The sequence below is a fragment of the Electrona antarctica genome (assembly GCF_951216825.1).
Source record: "Electrona antarctica genome assembly, chromosome: 14".
Taxonomy (NCBI): Eukaryota; Metazoa; Chordata; class Actinopteri; order Myctophiformes; family Myctophidae; genus Electrona; species Electrona antarctica.
The window spans coordinates 47,399,288-47,415,042 of NC_136795.1; the positions used below are offsets into that span (position 1 = coordinate 47,399,288).

General features: G+C 41.0%; 2 protein-coding genes across 2 annotated transcripts; both read right to left on the reverse strand.

Annotated features, from left to right (window-relative positions):
• Positions 1 to 3,084: 3,084 nt before the first annotated feature.
• Positions 3,085 to 6,742, reverse strand: LOC306936258 (uncharacterized protein; the record flags this gene model as incomplete). Its single annotated transcript, XM_079519749.1, has 6 exons — positions 3,085 to 3,167; positions 3,472 to 3,833; positions 5,183 to 5,314; positions 6,131 to 6,205; positions 6,303 to 6,428; positions 6,517 to 6,742. The coding sequence occupies 5 exons, from the start codon at positions 6,740 to 6,742 to the stop codon at positions 3,553 to 3,555; spliced, it is 840 nt and encodes a 279-aa protein (XP_079375875.1). The 3' UTR covers positions 3,085 to 3,167; positions 3,472 to 3,552.
• A 4,080-nt stretch (positions 6,743 to 10,822) lies between these two features.
• On the reverse strand, positions 10,823 to 15,335 carry LOC306937264 (E3 ubiquitin/ISG15 ligase TRIM25-like; the record flags this gene model as incomplete). The annotated part of the gene is made up of 2 exons (XM_079520931.1): positions 14,995 to 15,335; positions 10,823 to 13,182 (listed from the first exon to the last, which is right to left on the reverse strand). The coding sequence occupies exons 1-2, from the start codon at positions 15,242 to 15,244 to the stop codon at positions 10,823 to 10,825; spliced, it is 2,610 nt and encodes an 869-aa protein (XP_079377057.1). The 5' UTR covers positions 15,245 to 15,335.
• Positions 15,336 to 15,755: the final 420 nt, after the last annotated feature.

Here is a 15,755-nt window from a genome sequence, read left to right on the forward strand (position 1 = left end):
TAGGAGTATGAATCGGCCCTTAGAGGTCTTACAGTTTTACACGTAATGATACTCTTTCTGACCAAACTGTTTGTTGAATGGCATGGCTAATGGTTGAAAGAAATTAGCAGTGAGTCTTCTAATGCTACTGCGGAACATTATTTCCACTGGTAAGCCGTATAGCTTGGCTCACCAGTTAAAAATGACTTCTGAACATGGTTACAACACCAGGGGAGCGACAGAGTACAGCATCTTGCAATGGGTCTGGTCCACAAGATTCGATACTCCACCAAGATACCCATGTACCTGTGTAGATACTTCCTTAATGTTAACGAAGTCCACACCCACAACACCAGAGGGAGTGCAACGAATCATGTTCAACCCAGATTCGGCACAAACAAGGGACTAAATTCTTTTCGCTCCTATGCCACCAAAATGTGGAACGCCCTACCAACAGTCATTAAGACATGCGAATCCCTTGACTCCTTCAAAACCGCTCTCAAAGGGCACCTACGGATGGCTGCAATTCGAAACTGGCCCCCGTAAAAATCTGAATCCCCCCCCCCCCCCGCCCCCCCCTTTTTCCACTCACTGTATATGTTTCTTTTCCCTTTTTACCTCCATTATGATGAATTCCTGTTCTGTTCTTTGTCTATATAGAAGTGTCTATTTGTACGTCTCTAAATGTTTTGATGAATTGAACATGGTGGACCCTGTTGTAAACAAGTGTAATGCTTAATTGGGTCGTCCACTCACAGTTAACAGCCTTTGTATTGAGTTTGTGCTTGAAATGTACTGTAATTCTGCAAACTGTTAATAAAATTTTCAATCAATCAATCAATTCTGGCAACATAAGAATAAAAACAACACCACAATCTGTCTTAAACACACTGGTGTATATATAGGTCAATAACTGCTCTGCCCAAAAACATCTTATCTACAATACATAACAAAATTACTTTAAAAAAGAATATCAAAAGATACCTTGCCAATTTGCCAATTGGTATATAACTGTGAACTGTGATTTGTGAATTTGTTCTTTGTATTTATTTTTTATTTTGTTCTGTTTTTTATTTTAAATTGTATTTTTAGTTGTACATTTGTATTGCATTTGATTTATTCAGGACCCCAGGAAGACTAGAGTGTCAGTGATGTGTCTCTAATGGGGGTCCTTCAATAAACATAAACATAAACATGGACAACTTTCATGATGATCCACGCATCGTATTCTACAGTATATCATATTAGACACATTATATTCTTATAAAAGTTGAAACCTTTTTCCCCCCCACGTATAAAAGTACAATCCATGTATTTTAATTTTTAAGACATTGTTGTCCATTGTATGATCCAGGTCCAATACACAGTGAAGTGGTAGCACAGTAGATATTACAGTTACTGTACAGTTGTAGAGACTACAACACAAGCTCTCATTCAATACATGATGATCAATATTCATTACCAACCAGGAGGTTCATTCATTTGAGTTTCAATGCTGCAGTCACAAAGAAAGTTCCAGGATACATCAAATGATTTAGGCTATACATCAGTTTGTGAGTAAATAAACACCGGAAACAATATTAAAGGGCAAGAGAAATTTGAAAGGAACGGAATCGTTTACAAATTGAATGAACACATTGAATTAAGTATTTTGTAGGTTAAATCATCCTACTAGGTGACAGCATGTCAGCATGTGTTTTAATTAGTCACATTTATGTTCTGGGTTGTATGTTTTATACTGTAGGTCAGTGGTTATAGTGACGCCCCAGTTCAAATATGATTATTTTGGGGGGTCTCCAGTTCAAATATGATTCATTTGCGGGTCTCCAGTTCAAATATGATTTATTTGGGGGGTCTCCAGTTCAAATATGATTCATTTGGGGGGTCCAGGTCAAATATGATTATTTTGGGGGTGGTCCCCAGTTCAAATATGATTCATTTGGGGGTCCCCAGTTCAAATATGATTATTTTGGGGGGTCCCCAGTTCAAATATGATTAATTTGGGGGGTCCCCAGTTCAAATATGATTAATTTGGGGGGTCTCCAGTTCAAATATGATTCATTTGGGGGGTCCCCAGGTCAAATATGATTATTTTGGGGGGTCCCCAGTTCAAATATGATTAATTTGGGGGGTCCCCAGTTCAAATATGATTATTTTGGGGGGTCCCCAGTTCAAATATGATTAATTTGGGGGGTCCCCAGTTCAAATATGATTCATGTGGGGGGTCCCCAGTTCAAATATGATTCATGTGGGGGGTTGCGGCCTGCAGGCAACCTTAGGCACAGGTGCCAACATTGGCACAGCAGACGGTGATCACTGGCATACTGTGTGAGAGAGAGGATTTTTCTGTTAAAAATAAATATTAAAAAAATGTCTAGTCAGTTAAATTTAGTCCACTCACATCTGTATGCAAATTACATCCTGCACATGATTCTAGATTCATTCAAACTCTCATTCATTCAACTCTGACTGGAGAGACATATTTGGGTTATTATTGCTCTGATTCTAATGATCATACATCATGATGTGAATTAAAGCACATATTTTTAACCCATTTAGACCTGAGAACGATTCTACAAAAGCCTTCTAACTCCTGTTTCTATATCAGTCGTTCTCAAACATTTTCATGTCAAGGACCCCAAAAATCATCTGCATTTGGCCGCCGACCCCCCATCTGAAAATGTGTTGGTCAAGGCGCTCCCCAGAAGAAAAGATTTGAGGTAAAAACGCTCTGAAAGAATATATATTCAAAGATTTGCGCCACATTTTCAAGACTTTTCAAAAATAGCAGACCTACAAGCTTGTAGATCTGCTATTTTTCAATAGCTAAAGTAAAACATAATGCTTAAAACACCAAAAGGGGTTCCCGCCCAGAATGAGTTTAAAGAAGAACAACAAAATAAAGGTTATTGCTACCGGTATGTTTATGAACAATCAACAATCAGATGGAAATGTTTAATTTCAATGTGGTGTCATAGCACGCACACTATCAAGAAAATACCAACTTGGCATGTAATACAATATGAACTTTAATTGGTATTACTGTAAATGGTGTATTTACTGTATACAGGGCTTTTATCCAAAGAGATTTACATAGATGCATTACAATTAATTTAGGCAAAAACATGCACATCATCAGGAGCAAAATGAGGGGTTCAGAGTCCTGCTCAAGGACACTTCAACACTGACTCTGCAGGGCAGTGGCGTGCACAGACATTTAGAGGGGCAGGTGCTCAAGTGAAAAAAGGGCACCTTGTTCAGCGCGAGGAACCGGCCGGTTGCCTTAATAGTGTGAGATTTATAGATTTTGGGGCATAAATAATATATTAGAAGCTTTTTTTATCGAGAATTGATCAATGTCACCCTGGTCCACATAGTGTACACTGTACAAAAATAATGTTTTTTTGTTTGTTTGTTTTTCCAAAATTGCTATCCAGAGGGCAAGGGCAGGTGGTGCTCTAGCACCCCCTAGTGTCTATCTGTGCACGCCACAGCTGCAGGGGGAGCCCGGGTTCGAACTGGCCGCTATACCCCCTGAGCCACTGCTGCCCGAACATGTATTTCTCTTCCTCCTCACACTGTAAACAGCAGGTGACCGCTGAACGTACTGTGGTGATTTTCAGTGTCACGAATCCATGTGTTTATCCATAGTTTCACACAGACTACATCGCCTGGCTCCAGCAGCAGTGAGGCTCCATTAGATGCGCTAGCAGTGCCGCTCGTTTGATGTTCCGCGGCAGCAACTACATGTTGGCCATTTTTAACCAAGACAGCTGCAGTTTCTTGACTTGATCCTGAAGCAAAGACGAAGAAACTGAAGTGGTAGACACCTCGCTCCGGGGCAGTGAAGAATCCTGTGTTGATATATAGGGCCCTATTATGCGTGTCTTAAGTACCAGGTCTTATTCCTTAACTTAAGACCTGGAGGCGTGGTCAATGCCGTTTGGCCACTCAGAATAGCCAAATGGCATTGATCACGCCTCCAGGTCTTAAGTTAAGGAATAAGACCTGGTACTTAAGACACGCATAATAGGGCCCATAGTGTTATAAGAAAACACTTTAAAAGGGCTGTATTTTGCGTGTCTTAAGCACCAGGTCTTATTACTTAACTTAAGACCTGGAGGCGTGGTCAATGCTATTTGGCCACTCAGAATAGCCAAATGGCATTGATCACGCCTCCAGGTCTTAAGTTAAGTAATAAGACCTGGTACTTAAGACACGCAAAATACAGCCCTTTGAGTTAGACTTCACTTTAACACTTTCTGGTACAGCAAGAGTGAAAAGTATAATCAGTTCCAACGTAACATTCACATGAATGAAACTGATTGAAAGAAAAGGAAAACATTGCAAGTCTATACTGTAGTAAGCATATGTGACCAGAATTGACTGAGAGCCTGCCATCGCCCAAACTCCAGATTTTCACCAGAGGAGAAAAACTTTTATTTTTATTTTTTACCCAAAATGAGTTAATAGCACAGGCAGACTCTTCACATACTGGAGCATGTCTGAAATAAGTGTCAGAACTGAAATCGACATGTAAATATGAAATAAATGCTTAAACATGTAGCTAGGTGTAATGTTAGAGTCCACAGAAGACATGTAGGCTAAATATGAAATAAATGCTTAAACATGTAGCTAGGTGTAATGTTAGAGTCCACAGAAGACATGTAGGCTAAATATGAAATAAATGCTTAAACATGTAGCTAGGTGTAATGTTAGAGTCCACAGAAGTGAACCTTTCAAGCCTGTTTTCTCAACTCGCTGTTTCTCTGCAAGACATTACTCTATAAGCCATATCTCCAAAACTGGTGGGTCAAACGGAAACCTCAGTTGGACGTAGCGCGTGGAAGGAACACGTTATTCCGACCAGTTCCTTTCCCCTCCATCAGGCGCCACGGCTGGCCAGGGGGAGGTAGTTTAGAATAGAGACCAGGATTACTACATGGGTTTTTTTGTGAGGGTACCTATCCTTGGGGACACGGGGAGAACATGCAAACTCCACACAGGAAGGCCCTTTCGCCCCACCTGGCTCTGATGACACGGAGGAGAGAACACGCCCCCAGCACCAACAGCGTCCCCATCGGCAATCGAACCCAGGACCTTCTAGCTGTGAGGCGACAGCACTACCGACTGTGCCACCGTGCCTCCTAGAGGGACATCACTAGTTTCCATTGATCATTTTATCCGTCATGATGCATCATACCTGTGTCTGGATTATATCCATTACCAACATTGGTGATGACATGTCTGTAGGTCAGGATAGTGTGAACATTGTAAGGTCCTGTGTGTCCGTCTCCAGAGGCCAACAGAGAGGCTGAGAAAGACACTCGTCTGACTGTAAATAAAACACACAACATGTAACAGGATAAATGAACATGCATGCATATTATTGAATGAACGAATGCATGAATGAATGAATGAATGAATGAATAGATAAATAAATAGATAGATAGATAGATAGATAGATAGATAGATAGATAGATAGATAGATAGATAGATAGATAGATAGATAGATAGATAGATAGATAGATAGATAGATAGATAGATAGATAGATAGATAGATAGATAGATAGATAGATAGATAGATAGATAAATAAATAAATCATTCATTCATTCATTCATTCATTCATTCATTCATTCATTCATTCATTCAGGTGTCATGCCACCTCGGCTCTTGGCTCATCCCTCATGGGATTATACGACTCAAATATACTTGCATGCGGGATTCAAAAATATCTATTTTTATACCGGTATTGCTGATTATAACAACATACCAACTCAACTAAACTTAAAATAAATGAATGAATGAATAAATTAATTAATAAATCAATACATTAATACATTAATGAATAAATACATAAAAACAAAGAACCATTGGGTAGGCCTACATATCTCTTAATGGCTGTTACTGGGCTTTTTTTCACCCTCAGGTCCCAGGCCTTCTCAAAATGTCTTGCCAGGTTAAATACATCTCTTTCAAATAAACGGCTAATAAGTTTTGAATCATTCTTATCCAACACATCACAATGAATCAACATGATTAAACAGACCTTCCAAAAAAAAAGGACAATACAAAACAAAATGATTCCTATTTCATTGAGATCACACACATTAGTACGCAACACATAACAAGCATATTCTTCTGCCTTACCTTCATTGTGCTTCTGTAGAAACTGCACCTCATGCTCTGTGGCATTTGACCTGGCTTCAATGGTTTCAAGAGAACCTGGGAATACATAAGAAAAAACACATGTTTGAAAACACATTCTGAAATATCAATAGCCAATGTATTTAGTTACACATATACCAGTCAAAAGAAATACCTTTAATCAGACTGTCACTTTCCGTGAGTCTTTCCAACGCCACACGCAGATCCTGTTGGGTTTGTCGTAACTCCTGCTGGGTTGAACTTTGCTCCTTCTGTGTCTGTTGCAGGTCAACTTGCAGCGCTGTAATCAGGACAGTGATGTTAGAAAACACGTACAGTATGTAAAAAGTAATATATACTAATCGATATGAACATGGATATATCGATACCTTTGGTCAGACTCTCGCTGTCCTTGAGTCTGTCCATGGTGGCTTGCAGCTGGATTCTCTGCTCTGTCATGGTGGCGGTCATCTCTCTCAGCACAGCATGGATGTCAGGCTGGCAGGTTTCTTGGCTGATCCTTTCTGCTCTGTTAACAAGCTGCTCAGTCAAGCTAAGCTCATCCACGGCGTCTCCCCGTGTTGCCTCTGCACACGACAGACAGCCTAGTAACATCAAGGCCACACATGACAGCATTGTGGCTCCGTGTGTGGATGCAGTCGTTCTGAAGCTCTTCACTCTGCTGTTTGGAGCTGCTGTCTCTGTTGGCCTGTTTAAATACATCATCAACTATATGATCTCATCTAAACTTGCGTTCAGTGACCTGTTGCTGCTGTTATTTTTTCTGTTCTTATTTCCTCCATAAAACAAAGATCACTGGGACAAAGACACATCTTCAAGTCAGTGACAAAAACTATGCATTTGTGAAGTTGTGTCACTTCAAAGAAGTCAGGTATGTGACATTTGTTGAAAAGTTCAAAAGCTTTTGAATGTTAAGCTTGACATTAAAGCTTGTCCCAAAGTTTTCCTTGTCAACAAGCAGTGTCTTCATTCTTTATCTAAAAGTCATGATGAAAGGGTAACCGGAAGGCTTGCCCAAAAACACTGCTGTTATATCAGAATTGACAACCGTACTAGTTACATGATAATAGGGCGCGTTCAGAAATAGCGCACCTGCCAATACAAACTAATGGCGAGTGCGCTCCGGGGTACCATTTCCGAACGTGCCCACCCCAAGTGACCCCATAGTATATCGTATTACGTATGGTTTATTCAAAACAATATACAGATCCATCTCAAACAATTAGCATATCTTGGAAAATGTAATTTTCACCCGTAATATAATACAAAAGTGAAACTTTCATATATTCTAGATTTATCATTGCGCATAAAGTAAAATGTTTGAAACCCTTTCTTGTTTTAATCTTGATGATTATGGCATATAAAGCTTATGAAAATCAAAAATCCATATTTCAAAGAGAAAAAGACGACCACTAAAAAAAAAAGATTTATAATGCAGAAATGTCGACCAACTGAAAGGTCAGCAATGGAGAACATTAAGTTTGATTCATTGCTGAACTCCTTTAATATAAATCCATATAAATTGATTAAATTGATTTCAGTAGCTGATCAGAAGTAATGGCAGACAGACACTATTAACCACATTGAATAACAATGTTTTTATTTGACACAGTTTTATTGTTTCTTGAAGAGCATCATGTAAGATCAACGGTACTATAGCTGATATTGAATAACTATGTTTCACACCATAGAAGATACTGTAAAATGATAACAGAAAATGTCTGCTCGACTCACAGAATTCTGTATAAGAGTGTCTGCTAAAGGCCCTGGGGGGACAGGGCCTTCTACGTTTCGGCCCCTAAACTCTGGAATGAACTCCCCAACCATCTCAGAGTTGCTCCCTCTCTCCTCTCATTCAAAACCTCACTCAAAACCCACCTCTTCAGGATAGCTTTCCCCCAGCTGAGGTCTGGTTAGGATGTCCCCCCCCTTCCCTCGTTTATCCTTTTAACCTTGTACTGTTGTTGTATCTGTTATGTTTTGCTTTGTTTTTGAGTGGTGCAACCACTCCAAGGAACAGCAATGTCCGTGTTAACCCACCTATGTGACTATGTGACTATGAGTAGCAGTAGGGGGAGAGGGGAGTTGCACCACTCAGTTCACACAGGTATGATTTATTTTCTCCTAATAAAGTCTGTTCCTAGTGTTCTTAAGCGCTTTGGGTATTTATAAAAGCGCTATATGAATTTGAGCTATTATTATTACTAAAGAGTACATTGTAGAAGGTTTGAATAATAAGTGAACTGAGCGTAATCACATAACAGGTGCTAAATTGTAATTATTGCGACTTTGAAAAGCTTCAAAACCACCATGAAATGCAACATTATACTGTTTCATGTAAAAGATAAACCTGATTTTTACAGGAAAGATTTGTTAACATAACAGAAGATATTATATTATTATTCTTTTACAGAAATTGTATACATAGTAAGTAGTATATATAACTACACTGTTATTATTTTTTACGAAAAGGGGCTCCCTGCCATGTTTGTTTCCAACACATTTCACAAAATATCAACCTTGAATTAAATATTTTGTACAACAATATATTACACGTTATGAATACTCACTCTAACGTTGTGTATTTATCGACTTAAGACTTATTTGACCTTTAAAGCATTCTAAAACGGAGAAAAAAACCAAAAACATAATGCCAAAAAAAAGAACCGATTAAACTTGTAAAATTTAAAATCAAATTTGTTATTGATCTGGACATAATTATGCTCATAAATATAATGGCCATATTCAGCTCGCGGCGTTAGCTGTTGAAATCAGAGTTGAAATGAGCGAATTTCAGTATTGCCAGTTTAACTTTGAAAATATATACATTTATATACATTTATTTATATACATTTTCCTTGGTGTACCATCATAATTTCCTACTCATAGCACAGTGTACAATCATAGTGGAGCAGCTACCTACCCTGCAGTGAACCCACATTAGAGCTGTATTACTTACCGCATGTAACTTTGTGCATTTGCATTTTGATCAATCTGTATGGTAGAGTATGTTAATACAACCTAACAATGTGTATGGTAGAGTATGTTAATACAATATAACCTAACAATGTGTATGGTAGAGTATGTTAATACAATATAACAATCTGTATGGTAGAGTATGTTAATACAATATAACAATGTGTATGGTAGAGTATGTTAATACAACCTAACAATGTGTATGGTAGAGTATGTTAATACAACCTAACAATGTGTATGGTAGAGTATGTTAATACAATATAACAATCTGTATGGTAGAGTATGTTAATACAATATAACAATGTGTATGGTAGAGTATGTTAATACAACCTAACAATGTGTATGGTAGAGTATGTTAATACAATATAACCTAACAATGTGTATGGTAGAGTATGTTAATACAATATAACCTAACAATCTGTATGGTAGAGTATGTTAATAGAATATAACCTAACAATGTGTATGGTAGAGTATGTTAATACAACCTAACAATGTGTATGGTAGAGTATGTTAATACAATATAACCTAACAATCTGTATGGTAGAGTATGTTAATACAATATAACCTAACAATCTGTATGGTAGAGTATGTTAATACAATATAACCTAACAATGTGTATGGTAGAGTATGTTAATACAATATAACCTAACAATGTGTATGGTATGTTAATACATTTTTTAGTTAAGTTATTCTATTTATAGTGACTCATAGGAATAGACTATGTGACAACCGGGTATAGTCTGGTGACCACCGGAGAGACGGGTGACAGCCGGAATGTAGACGGCACCCGGGTGAGCAGTATGGGCTAGCGCCCCAGCCTGTGTCCTCCGTGAGGAGGGGAGCAGTATGGGTTAGGGCCCCAGCCTGTGTCCTCCGTGAGGAGGGGAGCAGTATGGGTTAGGGCCCCAGCCTGTGTCCTCTGTGAGGAGGGGAGCAGTATGGGTTAGGGCCCCAGCCTGTGTCCTCCGTGAGGAGGGGAGCAGTATGGGTTAGGGCCCCAGCCTGTGTCCTCCGTGAGGAGGGGAGCAGTATGGGTTAGGGCCCCAGCCTGTGTCCTCCGTGAGGAGGGGAGCAGTATGGGTTAGGGCCCCAGCCTGTGTCCTCTGTGAGGAGGGGAGCAGTATGGGTTAGGGCCCCAGCCTGTGTCCTCTGTGAGGAGGGGAGCAGTATGGGTTAGGGCCCCAGCCTGTGTCCTCTGTGAGGAGGAAGCCCAACAAACCTCGGTGAGGCCTTTAGGAGGGCCATTATAATCCACCACTCCTGAATGAAGCGCCTGGTGTATATATATACACAACATTTATTCAAGGTTTAAGGTTGTACTTTATTGTTACATCATTATGTACATCATGTGCATGTTTTCCCTGTAGTAGCAAAGTTAGGTGAACTTTGTGTGAACAACCATATGCACAACAAATAAGGTGCAATTCGACCACACTAGTGCGTGTGTGTGTGGTGTCAGGTGTGTGTGTGTGTGTGTGTGTGTGTGTGTGTGTGGTGTCAGGTGTGTGTGTGTGTGTGTGTGTGTGTGTGTGTGTGTGTGTGTGTGTGTGTGTGTGGTTTGTTTCGCTCTAGTTCTTATCAGTTCGTACATGTATCTTGATTGTTCAGGGAGAGAAGCGTTTCGCAGTCTATTTCCAGTGGCTTTGAGACTGCGAAACAGTTTTCCATGCTTGACATGAGACAAAACAAAACTGTGGTCTACTTGAGGTCACACAACTCAGCAGTGACTCCAGGTCTATCAAACCAAAATCCAGCATGGAGGTTTTGGGTGAATGTGGTGTGGACTGTGTGGAGGAGCGTCATGGTGTCAGAGTCAGACACATTGTAGAAGGACAGAGTACCTGCACTGTGGTCCAGGTACACTCCTACTCTGGAGGACACACGGCATGGGATCTCTATGAACACACGTCCGTTCATGAATCCGGATCCGATTTCATAAATCTGGATTTCCGATTCCTGTCGGAATCGTAACTCGGAATCGGAAATTGGTTCTTGTTCAGTACACCGTAAAGTCCACGAGTTATCGTATGTCGTCGAGCGTCTGCTGATATCTTTATATGAAACATTTATGAAAACAACAAATCCACTCCACCTTACCTCCCAGTAACAGCGTCCAGTCAGACTCTCTCTACTCAGAACCTGATAACACCACGAAGTGAATCTCTCTGGGTGATCAGGATATGATTGTGGTTGGTCCGTAAATGTTACTTTTCTGTTCCCTTTAGACAGAGACAGGTATTCATTTGCCGTGTTTGGATCCAGTGTGATTGGACGTGAATATTGTAAGAACTCAGCTCTGGTCTTGGGTTCTGGTGGTGTTGACAGTGAAACATCCATTCTGCTCACCGTCTCTGAGACGTTTGTCCCTTCCTCTGTGAGACTGTCCTCTAGTTTGTCTCTCATATTGGACTCGGCCACAGTCTCATCTTCAACGTATCTCAGGTCATCGCTGCTGACTGGGTGTGTAGATTCAAGAGAGCTGCAACACTCTCGAAAATGGACGGGATCCTCTGTGAGTGAGAGCTGCTCCAGGTCACACAACTCAGCAGTGTCTCCAGGTGATGAATACAGCCAAAGTCCAGCATGGAGGTTTTGGGTGAACGTGGTGTGGACTGTGTGGAGAAGAGTCATGGTGTCGGACACGCTGTAGAAGGACAGAGTACCTGCACTGTGGTCCAGGTACACTCCTACTCTGGAGGACACACGGCCTGGGATGTCAGTTTTAATACCTCCATGTATGAAAATATAACCTTGTTTGGTACATCCTAAAGACCACGATTTATCATTGGATCCAAATCCACATTCACCATCACCTGTTCTGCTGATATCTTCATGTGAGACTGCTATACGAGCACAGTATCCACTCAACTCTACCTCCCAGTAGCAGCGTCCACTCAGACCCTCTCTACTCAGAACCTGCCACACTCCAGTAAATCTCTGTGGGTGATCAGGATGTGATTGTGGTTTGTCCATCACTGTTACTTTTCTGTTCCCTTTAGACAAAGACAGGCATTGATTTGCGGTGTTTGGATCCAGTGTGATCGGACGTGAATATTGTAAGAACTCAGCTCTGGTCTTCGGTTCTGGTGGTGTTGACGGTAAAACATCCTCTCTGTTCACTGTCTCGGAGACATTTGTCCCTTCCTCTGTATAAATGTCCTCTAGTTCGTCAGCTATGATCTTCGGTTCTTGTCCTGTTGACGGTAAAACATCCACTCTGTTCACTGTCTCTGAGACGTTTGTACATTCCTCTGTAAGAATGTCCTCTAGTTTCTCCCTCATCTTAGACATGGCCACATTCACATCTTCAAAGTATCTCAGAGGACGGACATTGCTGCTGACTGGGTGTGTAGATTCACTGATCATTGAGAGGGAGGAGGTGTAACGCTGTAGAAAATGGATGTGATCCTCTGTGAGTGAGAGCTGCTCCAGCTCAGCATGTCTCCTCCTCAGTTCAGTGACCTCCTGCTCCACATGCCTCCTCAGTTCTTCAGCACGACTCACTTCACATTTCTGCTGGTCTCTGATCAGCTCCCTCACCTCAGATCGTCTTCTCTCCATGGAAGAGATGAGCTCAGTAAAGATGGTGTCACTGTCCTCCACTGCTCTGTCAGCACAGTGGTTGATGGACTCCACCTCCTGGTGAAGTACCTTCACGTCTTTCTCTCTCTCCTGGATTCTATGCTGGATTTCCCGCTGACATGTATCGACCTCTTTCTGTCTCTCAGTCCGTTCTGCTGCAGCAGAGATTGTATCGTGACCTTTGTGTTCATCCATGGAGCACAGAGAACAGATAAACTGCTGATCGGTACGACAGAAAACCTTTTTCACCTCGTCGTGACGAGAGCAGATGTTCTCCTGAAGATCGCCGGAGGCTTTGACCAGCTTGTGTTTCTTAAAGGCAGGAGACTGATAGTGAGGCTGGAGGTGAGTGTCACAGTAAGAGACCAGACACTGAAGACAAGTCTTCACAGCTTTCAGTCTCCTCCCAGTGCAGACATCACAGGCCACATCTCCAGGTCCAGCGTAGAAGTGCTCAGGAGGTGCAGCTTGGAGTCCTGTTGATAGATTGATTGACATGTATTTATGAATTTGATGAAAATGTATTTCATTTGTATGTGCCTGTACCCTCATATTTGGTAACCTAATTGAGCCAGCATGACTTGGCTGCCTAGTAACTATTGTTTTTGTTACCGTCTATCTGCCTTACCACCAATCTGTGTTAGACTAGCACAGGCCCGGCGCCACGAGGGGTTTTCTTTTTTGTAATAATGCCAATAATAAAATGGATTGGTTTTCTAGTGATATTTGGCAGTGATATTCACTAGTAGCACTGGTTATAACAACTCGAAACATGCTGCTACAAACAAACAAAAGTATTTTACAGGCATGCAAGGAACATCTAACATGCGTCTTCATGGCCATCTCCCATCTGGAAAGAACAGGAAGTACGACATGATTGGGGGGGAGGGGTAGTGGATCAGAGAGAGTGGCAAAGTGGGCTGTGGACTATTGTGGAAATGTGGACACGCTGAAGAATGTATTCTCTGAGCACAGACACAGTTTACTTAATGCGGCCTGCAGGTTATTATCGGAATACTTATATTGATCTCAGCTGTTACAATTCCAAACATGCAAACATGACCCGCTTTAATTACTTCAGTCTATATTAGTAGCTTAATGAATACTAGTCTTTTTTATGTCCAATGTATTTGCATTTCAGTTAATAATCATAAAGTTAACCTAACATATAAATGTATTTGAAATTAAATAGTTCCAATTCCAATTCCAATTAAAAAAATAGGTTCCAATTTTTTTTTTTATGCAAAAAAGCACATCTACAAGCTCAAAATGCATCACACTGTGACACGTTTTGAGCTTGTAGATCAGCTATTTTTGACTATATGCATTGTGGCCCCCTGGAGTGAGTGTGAAATATAGTGGCCCTCTCCATCATCAAAGTTGCCCATCCCTGCCCTATCCAATGTTGTGTTGTACTGCTGATGTTGGCAAATGGCAATAATAGCACAGTAATATGATAATAATCTAATATGATGTGTGTAGTTCTTTATAGATCTAGCCTCTTCATTTTTATCTCAAAGTGCACCAGATTTAAGCATTTTCATCGCAAATTAAAAATAAACATTCGGGGGGCAAGCCCCCCGGACGTAGCCTGGCTAATAAGACAGACTCAAATCACACTGTCGTGTGGTATTTGAGTCTGGAGATGCTGTGTATGGATCTAGTGAGGAAGAGAGAATTTCAGAGAAGCCAAAACCGCATGGGCGGTTAATGCGATTTTGCCCACGTTTCCGTTGTCTCCTATAGCTGTGTTATGCATCTTTGAAACATCTCACCAACACTCAAGCGGCGCACCGCTCTCCGTGAACGGAGGGTATGTACATCTGCATCCCATGGAGGGCTTAATAACCGATCAGGGACCCTAGGGCAGCGACGTCCAAACTTCAGAAAAGCTAACCGAGGGTGCCGAAAGGGGCTATGTTTCCCCTTAAGATAGCCTGCTTAGATAGCCTTGTTAGCCTTTTATATTCTTGCAATAAGACTTTTCATTTTCATTGATTGATTGATTGAAATATTTATTAACAGTTTGCAGAATTACAGTACATTTACAAGAGGGCCCACCTTGTTCAATTCATCAAAACATTTAGAGACGTACTGTAGGCCTACAAATAGACACTTCTAAGAACAGAACAGGAATTCATCATAAAGGAGGTAAAAAGGGAAAAGAAACATATACAGTGAGGGGAAAAAGGGGTGGGCGGTGATTCATCTTTTTATTGGTTTATAAATTATATCTGACTGACAGACAGACTGAACTGTATTTACAAGAGAACTTTAATTAGTCTCACCTGTCTTCTTCAGGCTCTCCACAACCTCAGCCAACATAGTGTTTTTCTTCAGAACAGGTCTTGGGATGAAGCTGTGTCTGCATTGTGGACAAGTGAACCTTCCTCTCTGATCGTCCTGGTTCCAGTATCTCTCGATACACGTCCTGCAGTAGCTGTGTCCACAGGGAACAGTCACTGGATCCTTCAGTAGATCCAGACAGATAGAACAACACAACTGTTCCTGATCCAGTTGAACTCCCTGCTGCGCCATTTTAGTACGTCTGACTGACTGAAAGAGTTTAGTTGCGTTTTCTCAGAAATCACAGGACAGGGGAAAGGGAGGTTCTTCTTGGTTTTGTGTGTGCGTGGGGGGGGGGGGGGGATTCAGTGATTCACTGGTAAAAAATGTTTCCACCCTGTTGAAACATGAGTCAGTACTTTTCTTTGTCTTTTCTTTTTTCTGAAATAAAACCTAAATTAAAACTATGATGAACTTCTAAAGACAAAACACAGTTTTCTCTCTCCAAATATGTCTATTAAAAATGAAATACAACCGAGAAAAGAGGGAAAAGGAAAAAAGGCACACTGATCTGAACACACACACACACACACACACACACACACACACACACACACACACACACACACACACACACACACACACACACACACACACACACACACACACACACACACACAAAACGGGCCAATGGCAGCTCACACCACTAAACTCCGCCCCTGCACAAACCCACATTGTATCGACGTCATTCATAGTCAGTTTG